The sequence below is a fragment of the Glandiceps talaboti genome, chromosome 4, assembly GCF_964340395.1.
Source record: "Glandiceps talaboti chromosome 4, keGlaTala1.1, whole genome shotgun sequence".
Classification (NCBI taxonomy): domain Eukaryota; kingdom Metazoa; phylum Hemichordata; class Enteropneusta; family Spengelidae; genus Glandiceps; species Glandiceps talaboti.
Window position 1 is genome coordinate 28155336 of NC_135552.1, and position 10126 is coordinate 28165461.

Here is a 10126-nt window from a genome sequence, read left to right on the forward strand (position 1 = left end):
AAAAGTGGTCCCTGTATGAAAAAAGAACCGTGTGAATAATCCACCTCCCTCTGTAATCCATGGAATTCTATTCATTGTTCATCAATCCACTTTCTTGTTGAATCTGGCTCCTTTGTTCATTTAGACGTCTCAACAATCTCTAATCTGATTGGTGTTGCCTATAGCAACACGGTTAACATACTATACAAAACATATATACATATACTGTATGTAAAAGTTAGATGGCATAAGTGTAAGGAGTATCATTTCGAAATCCACCAGAGGAGGTGACTAAACAACCTGTTGCTAGACTCTCAGCATCATAGTGAGAATATAAGGGTTTTAAGATGGCAGACGGAAGCGAAGGTAGGAAAGAAAAGATATTTTAAACGTTATATGGTGTAAGCTTTTCCCCAACATCGAATTTAATTTCGTACACTATCATTTAATTTCTGTCTTGAAATTTTGCCTTGTATGTGGATTTTAATCTCGTTGCTCGTCAATCATTGATTTATCCATTTACACGGTAGTATGTCTGTTTTATCCAACTGTTCATCATTTATTTCAACTTATCAATTCATGTACAAAACTATATTAATTTTACGCGGCATCCATTCTTAATTAGAATCAAAGGCATGTTAAAGCTCAAATTACTTGACCATCAATTTCATATTTCTAACCACCTCTTACATGTAAATGTGTGCCAAGCTTAATATCAATTACATGAACACTGTCAGAATACCTTGAACCCTACCCTAGTGCCCGACCTTGTGTTTGAAAACCTTCTCCACGGCTGACAATATTTGTTTTTTGTAAAGCTCCGATTCTTTTGACATTTTGAAAATTTACTTTGACTACAGAAATGTTTTTAGCAATGGTATGTTAGACGAATCATTGTTAACACACATACAAACGATGGGTCATTTTGTCGTTCAAACTTCGGTATAACATTGCACTTTCTAGAAATTTCAACCTGTCTCTAATGACTATAAAATTTTAATGAAAGCTCGTCAGTGCGAGTGAACAATAGTGACGTGTTTATCGTTCTGGCAACGACGTCAATTTGTGATAATTGACAACCTGAATACTGTATCACAATATCATTAACTATATAAATACATGTGCCATCAAGAAAAACGTAAAGTAAACGTTTTACACTCTGTTTGTGGCACATTGTCAGCACATTCTAAAACTCGAAGTGTTACGCATCTATGTCTATTTTCGATTGGAACACCTGTACTGTTTTATACTCTGCTACCGACTGACGTTATATTTCAGTTAAAGACATTTGTAGATACTTTAAGTTATAAAGTAACATGTCCACGGTGTTCAATTAAGTTTATTAAAAGTACCCGCTTCGGGAATAAGCCACCTTCTCCGTGAGCTAAATTCACCATATTTAGTATTATAGTATTGAAATAGCATCATGATTCAAATTCTCTTTCACCATGTCTCTACACCATTCCGCTCCTAGCGTTGTTTGCATATATGTTGATCATCAAACGCAGTTAGCAGTCAAGGTTGTGAAATCGGAGATACATATACATAATTCATCTCTACCGCAATTTACGATGATTCATCTCTGCCGCAATTTACGAATTGCTAAAATATTAATAGCATTGTGATAACAGTTTTTTGAAGCTAATTAATTTTACGTCGCCATTCTTGTACGTACTTTTGTATATGCAAGGTCAATTCACAACACTTGTTTAGTTGGTTGTCATAGGAACCGTAAAACAAACAGAACTGATATTCTTGATTTACTATTGTGACGTATGACTACTTGAGTGTATTAATGAGATGAATTTGGTCCACCATCAATATTGTAGTGAGGCATACATACTTTGTCGAGTCGATAGGTTGATCATATATATATATATTGATTTGCTTCGGGTCACATACGGTGAGTTCTTTATATCAAAACAATCAAAGGAATTAGAACAAATGATTAAACATATATGAATTGGTACCGGATATTGGCACGATAAGAAAATAAATTTAAAAAAACAAAAAAAAAACCCAGCAGCTAGTAGATGTAACTACAGGACATTTTTATTCATAAACAAATCATATTAGTAAGTACATACATTACATTAAACTAATTCCATAAACCTCAAGCTTTTTCTATGCAGCAGGGATTTTGTTCATTTCATTCCGCGTTACTGCTAAACTACAAATAATTTCAAATCATTTTGTACTAAAAATGTAAAATTGTAATCACTATTGTCTACAGTTGACAAAAAGTAAGTCTTCAGCATCTTAGAAATTATGACTAGACATTGACATAAAGCGTGTGAGAGTGTGCTATAATTGGTAGTGTTTCGTCTGTTACGTGTAGAGGGCCTCCTGAATTCATGTCGTAAATGTAATACGATATACTTGAAGTACTTTGACATACTCATAGGGTGCTATCTTTGTAGCCAAGGCGTGGCAATACAATAGACACCGCAAAAGTGGAAGAAAGGAGATTTGTGTTCGTTGAATATTACAAAGAGCGAAAAATAGACTTTATGTATATTGCGTGGCTTGCATATCAGGTATAAGAACTATTGATCTGCCCACAATTGTAGTCATGGAGACAAAGAAACAAATGATAATACAAAAAAAAATGAAATGATGCCATTGTAAAGGTGCAAGCACGTGATGTGCACCACTTGCAAGGTCAAGAAAGTAACCTTTGATTGTCAAGTTGTATGTATGTTAATGTTATTGGGTTTTTAGTGATGTAGTAACATCAAATTTGGTGTACATGTGTAAATATTGGAAATGATCGCCACAAGTGGCCCGATACATTCAGGGGATTCATTCATTACAAAATCTATGCACAGATGATGCATGACACTCAGCGAATCGAAGCTGGACAAATACTCACACCCACACAAAAAGGGGGCGAGTAGTATATTTCTTGTAGATTGTTGTTTTTCTTGTCTACAGGCTAAATATAACAACCTTTTGACTTGAATATATTTCCCCTACCTGTATGGAGAGAAAACGGACAGAGCATAGTTTGTACTAGAAGATTTCGTGTGATATTTTCCTAAGGAAAACAAAAATCTAAGCATTGATATGTAAGAAATTATAAACATATCATAAACTTCAATATTAAATAGAAACGCTCTGCATTTCATATAAAGAAACATTCAGGATAATCAAGAATGTGTTGTCATGGTAACTATTCAGTTGTCCATGTAGGATTTTGGCATCCGTTATGTATACGCGACTCCCAAAACATTGTACTATTAGAATTTACCTGACTCGATTAAATTTTGACCAACTTTGAAAAAGATATCGCAACAATTATGTTTAAGTCAGTAGAAAATGAGGTATCGATAGGTAATTTTTACAGCCATGTTACACACCAGAATATGGATTTTTGAAAGATTGACTGGCAATCCACGAATCTGATCATTGAAAAAAATGTGTTATTTACTAATCGTATAAAAGTTAGTATTTACGAGGATTCATAGTAGGATCGAGTCATTTGTTGAATAGCGTGAAGCGAATTATTGATCAAGTCGACAACGAATTTGTTCTCTGCATGTAGTTACAGTGTACTTTTAATAATTGCAACTGTCACCTACACTCTATCATGTAACAAGTCGTACATGTATGAACAAAGGAGACTTTAAAGAGTAGAAATGGTTCTATTTATACTTTAATCTTTCTACTTTGAGTAAAATTACTCAGCATACTTTACTAATTTAGCCTGCAGCTAGATACCATTATCAAACGCGACGTTTGTTTACTTCTGTGTACATGGTTGGCATGGCAGCCTAGCACAATCTGAATGACAGGTTCGGCTGAATAAATGAACATTGTCAAAGGGAAGGGAAACTGTCCTTGATCGCTCGATTTACAGACAATAAGTACAGTGTATTGACATTAACCTTTCTCTATTACACACGCACTCCAGTTGAGATGCTAAATACTTAGTACCCCATTGGATTGTGATATTTTATGCTTTAGTAGTCTAGCTTTCGTCTAACATACCAAAACGGATTATTCCGACTGACTGTATCGAAGAATATTGTAGTAGTGAGACCTCTGCACATAAAGTACACACACCCCATTCAACGCGTTAACGGGGCTTGTACCCTACGACCTCACGTTCTAGTTTCTCGTGGTTCCATTACGTGTCTCAATCGTAGACAGCGGTTTACACTGTAAAATTCACAGTCGCCTGTGGGCTATTGTTTTACTGACACAAGTCGTAATAACCAAGATTTAGCGTTATAATCCAGCCATGTATACGCCTATAAATCTGACTTGTAGCTCATAAATATACATAATAATAATAACATATAATAATTGTAATAATACATACTTATCAGCGTATTACGCAACAGCCTCAATGCGCTTTACAAAACTAAAAAAAAAAGGTTAAACAGTGAAAATGTCCAATAAAAACAGAAAGCCCTAAAAAAATGTCAAAAACCTAATATCCAAGTTAAAACCAAAGAGGGACCTTAAAAACTATGAAAATCTAATGTCCGATATAGAACAATGAAGGATCAATATCACAATACCAATACCAATACCAATACCAATACCAATGCCAAGTAAAATGACTCCCTCACTCCCAGAGGTCACTCGTGCATTCAACCAACAATCAAATGCATCAACCCTTTTACTGTCATAATGGTATTAAACTTTTCTTAAATGTTTTCACCCAATGCTAACATGTCTTGTGAAATGTTTGTCAAGATAGTCTAAAATTGCCTTAAACCTCCACCCCCCCCCCTACCAATGATACTGCCATTAGATGTGCTGACCTTTACTATAATCATATGCCATTCAACTTTTTAAGAACATATTTCAACCCTATGTAAGTTATAAAGAATAGTTTCTGATACTTGGTGGTGCTGTCTTGTAAAGCTTGGGGGTTATCGCTTGAAAGGGTTTGAATAGCCTAAAATTGGCTTTAAGAGTAAAGAACCTCAAGGTCTTCTAGGGGGAGACCCCCTAGAAGGACCCCCACATGAGGTGGACACATCCCAGTCTCAAGCTCTTCCCCTACCTCTTACTGTCAAGATGCTATCAAACTATATTTAAAAAAATGTCAATCCTATGTCATTGTTTTTTATATGTTGGTGCTGTCCTGTAAAGCTTGGAAATTATTGTCTGAAAATGTCTGAATTGACTTTTCAGAGTAAAAAACCTACATATTCCCTTTTCAAGCTTTCCTCTACCTTTCACTGCCAAGATGTTATTAAACTCCTTTTGGAATATATTTACCCTGTGTAGTCAATAATTATATGACAGTGATATCCTGGGAGCTTATAAAGTATTTGCAGGACGGTTAAGCAGTTCACACTATGTCACGATCAAAAAATACCTGTCACGTGAATATGATACATGGGCGGGGGGCGGGGGGGGGGACTGCATGCACACATCACACCAAATCAAAATCCTCTCATAAAAAAAATAACATTTTTAGTTTTTTGCGTTTTTTGTCAATAGGTTTACCAGGTCAGCCTGACCAGCAACAGCCTCCACCATATGGGCAACAACCTCAACAAGGCTACGCGCAACCTCAGCCTGGTTATGGTCAACCACAGCAAGGTTATTCCAATCAAACAACAACAGTTGTAAGTATTTCCAACTTGCTCCTCACCATTAGCTATTTATTGTGTTTTGTAAGGTACGATGTGCAAAAAGACAAATGGTTTCAAAAGACAAGGACATCGAATATGAGTGGTGAGAGAAAATGAACATTGTCAATGGCAGGCAAGGAGAGAGAGAGAGAGAGAGAGAGAGAGAGAGAGAGAGAGAGAGAGAGAGAGAGAGAGAGAGAGAGAGAGAGAGAGAGAGAGAGAGAGAGAGAGAGAGAGAGAGAGAGAGAGAGAGAGAGAGAGAGAGAGTGGGTGTGTGCTTCAACTGTTAATATAATACTGATATATACGACAATGTCAGTACCTATCAAAGAGGTATCGTTTCTGAAAAATGGGAAAAATTGGTGGAGATTCAAATTCACTGCACTATTTGGAACGACACATATAGTTATGAAGGTCGATGGTTTTCTTCACAGGTTGCAGCCCCACAGCCAATGACTATGACGACAATAGTCACCAAGACAGCTCCCAGTACATACTTGTTTCTTGCTATTTTCTCGATGCTCTGTTGCTTCATACCTACAGGCATTGTAGCTGTTATCTTTGCCGCCATGGTGAGTATAGTACATACCTCTGTATATGTTATTGTGATGAGAGATTTTAAATCATCGTCGTCGTAAACCACAGCCTCTTTTACGGCACCGTTCAAAACGCAGTGTCGCGGACACAGGGGCGTGTAATATTTAAGATTGTTGTTTTCCAGGTCTACAGACTAAATACACATATAACAACTTTTTGACTATATATTCCTACCTGTAAGGAGAAAAGAGAGATTGACACATTTGTAGCAGCAGGATTCGTACGATATTTTCCTAAGAAAACGGTAATCTAAGCAATAATACGTGCCCTTGTGGTCGCGGAAGAAGATGCATATTTGGTGGCTGAATAGTTTTATTAATTTTATGGGAATAAGTAGCCATGAGCTTGTCTTGGTATTACATTTATCACGGCGCATCTCTTGGTACAAGACAAGACAAGTCTCTGAGCAATAGTGAGAAACTAGTAAATTTAGAATGTGAGAAATTCAAGTGATGACACAATTATGAATCGTTCGTAGTAATGCCAGGAACAGCCATTACATAAACCAGCGTCCCAAAACTTAGTTTGTAACAGCGTCTTCTCTCTCTTTCATCAGGTGAACGGGGCATGGGAGAGTGGAGACGAGGAAACGGCGCGAAGGTATTCGTCAAATGCTAAATGTTGGAGTATTGCATCAATTGTTATCGGCGTAGTCGCTGACATCTTGGTGGTAGTCATCGTGGTTGTATACTTCGTTGTCATCGTTGGTTCTGCTATCAAAACCGCGGGAGATATAGCTGACAATGCACAAGCCACGTAATTTATTATTATTATTTCTTTATTTCAGGCCATCAAGATATCCCATAAAAAATATAAAAAAAACATACAAACACAAAGGAAAAGACATAGATAATATCAAACTAGTAACTATATTGTACTGTACATAACAATCCTATAATTTCTCCAAAAGTCAATCAGTCAATGTACAACAACTCTCGGACCATTAAGTTCACGGGGAGGGGAGGGGAGGTTTTTTTTATATACATATACAGAATTCAGAATTATAAAGCAAAGGGCAAACTATTCACACACTAATTTGTTTCACATAATCACATATCATACTACATATTCTGCAACTGCAGATCCTGACTTTTGTAAAGCTTGATTGTCTATACATTGAAAATACACAGGGTCTTCTTTTTAATTGTACATACTTGTTTATTTGATTACAATGTACAAAATTTCGCACAGAGTTTTTGACAGATTGCATTAAATGGTTTCACTTGCTTGATATTACTATGTAAATATAACTGGTATGGATTCGTTTTGTATTATCAATCACATTCTTAATCTGATAACATTGCATTTTGTTGTATTTGAGTCACAATGACTAAGACAGCATCAACAGCGCCAGCTATGACTCTGTGAATGAAATGTTGATAACGCCACAAAAAACTCATGTGGACATTAAATGTCTTCTTAAAAATCATACGTATATAAAACATTATGCAAGTTATTCTATAATTACCAACTTATCATACAAAGAATTATTACGTAGACAATGTGAATAAAATCATTTTGAAGGGAATCAAAATTTCTTTTAGGATCAGCAGTAGTAGTTTGAGTCTCTTGGTATTTCATATTATGCAGAAAATGCAAAGATGAACGTATAACGCTTGGGTGTTTATTAACAATAACAAATGCCAACCCAAATAGTCAGAATGCCGTCCCTGCATTTCTATATCTACAATGTATATTTTCTATTATGTAAATAAAGAGATGAATATTCAATACACAAGTAAAATTTGTATGACTCTTGCATTGTCAAAATTAGTCTCGTGTTCTTTAACTCAGATTAACAGTTTTGCTATAACAGGCAAAGTCTTACATCGTTGAACTGCCCTCCACTCCCTCCCTCCCTAGCGAGCAGGCCATCTTGTTGCCCCCTTCCCCCGTCCTAGTCTATTAACTATCTACGATCATGTCCACCTTGGAGAGAGATCGTAGAAAATGACTGCACGTCTAGTAAATAGACTACAATCACACTATCTGCCTGCAACTGTAGGATATGTATATATATATATATGTGTGTGTGTGTGTGTGTGTGTGTATGTATGTGTGTGTGTGTGTGTGTGTGCGTGCGTGTGTGTGTGTGTGTGTGTGTGTGTATAGGCGGATGTTGTGTCTATCTATCTGCTTGATCATCCCCCCCCCCCCGATTTGTTGTCACGTTAGAAAATAAAGGTAAATAAAGCAATCGAGTGGTATTCTTAGATTTTAATCAGATTGCTCAGATTGCTTGTTGTCAAGGTAACACAGGCTTATTCTGTATGATAACGTTACTATAAGAACATGACAACTCCACAGATTTCCAAACACTTTATGACGTCACCATTTTGACCCAGCAGTTGACAATGCCTTGCTTTCTGCTCTTAACAATAGAACGGATGGACATGTATTTCATTTCCACTTTCAAAAATGTAATATTTTTTATGCACAAGTAATTTACTAGGAAAACAACAATCTAAGAAATATTACTATGGTTGAGGGTCATGTCAGTAATCTAGACCCGTGCACCGTCTGCAAGCAGGACTACAATTTAGGAAACTGTACACTGCAAGAGTTGTTGCATGTTAGGAGTAATAACAGCAACAGATGATGCTGTATACATATGACAAAGCATTGGAAACTGCAACGGTTCATCACTATATAAAACTAAGCAAATAAACATATATTGAAACTCTCCTCTAATGTGATTTGCGCTGTTCAATATAACACACAAGTAGCGGAGTTACGTTGTCCGAAGAAAGAAACAGCAATTGCCGTTGAGGGCAGTATTTGAACCAGATTTGGTTAAAAAAAGGGGGGGGGGGAGGGGCGGCGAGCACCTTCTTGGCATCAAGAAAAGACAAACCATTCAAGTTAATCAAAGAAAATTAGACCAAGAAAAGGTGAGAACACTTATAACTTATGGAATTGGAAGGATTGTGCAATGTACAATGGAGGCTTCAACAAAACAGCAAAGCTATTTCGACCGTTAGGTCACTTGTTTTACTCAAAATTACGTGCAAAGTCACATGACTGTACATAATCAAAGGCCAGTAAACAAACAAATAACATGTCCGGTAAGTTAAGAGCATGAGCATTGTTTAAAATAAATGCATACAATGATGAATGTATAATTTCATGACTTCAAATATGATGATGCTTCGAAATTGATGTCCATGTCTAAAAAGTTCACCATTTAACCAAAAGAATCTTTCGTTATCAAGTTAAAGTTTATAAACTCTATTTTCTAAAGCGCCTTTTCTATTTATTAATATTTAAAAGCGCTGTACATACAATAGATTTAAAAACATAATAAAACAAATAGAGAAACAACAAATTGGTTACAATAATTATATAAAAAAGGGGAGGGATAAAATGACAACTTAGTAAAAGACATATGGTAATGAATTAATACAGTTGAGATCAGCTTTAGTTCTCTAGGATATAGGAATTGAGTTCCATAGCTTTGGTCCCCGAATGGCAAGCGCTCTGTAATTTAGTGTATTATACGATCGAGGTACAAGAAGATTTCGACTACAGTCGTTATGCAAATTGTAACGCGAATTGTTGGTATGTGTATACAAATCTTGGATATACAAAGGTACTTAAACCAGTCAAAGCCTTAAAAACTAGTAACATTACTTTAAAATCAACTCTTGCCTTGACAGGCAGCCAATGAAGCTCAAAAATACCGCCTGTGGCATTGTAGCACAACTGTACAGTTTTAAAAATGTTTATCCATATGCTAGTCCATGCTAATAATAGGTGTTCATTTGCTGAATCCAGTTGCCTATCCAACCATATGCATGTTGCTATCTTTGCGATATACGCGATCATTTGGCTGTTGCTATGGGCGTGGTCATGTTGCTAGGTATATTTGCATACATTTTTTAATGTTTTGTTCACTTGTGTATGAATTCCTCATATTATCTTTGCAATATACGTGATCATTCGACTGTTGCTATGGG

General features: G+C 36.1%; 1 protein-coding gene across 1 annotated transcript; it reads left to right on the forward strand.

Moving 5' to 3' along the window:
* Nucleotides 1-219: 219 nt before the first annotated feature.
* Nucleotides 220-7914, forward strand: LOC144433861 (proline-rich transmembrane protein 1-like). Its single transcript, XM_078122248.1, has 4 exons — nucleotides 220-345; nucleotides 5440-5567; nucleotides 6008-6145; nucleotides 6727-7914. The coding sequence occupies exons 1-4, from the start codon at nucleotides 327-329 to the stop codon at nucleotides 6928-6930; spliced, it is 489 nt and encodes a 162-aa protein (XP_077978374.1). The 5' UTR covers nucleotides 220-326; the 3' UTR covers nucleotides 6931-7914.
* Nucleotides 7915-10126: the final 2212 nt, after the last annotated feature.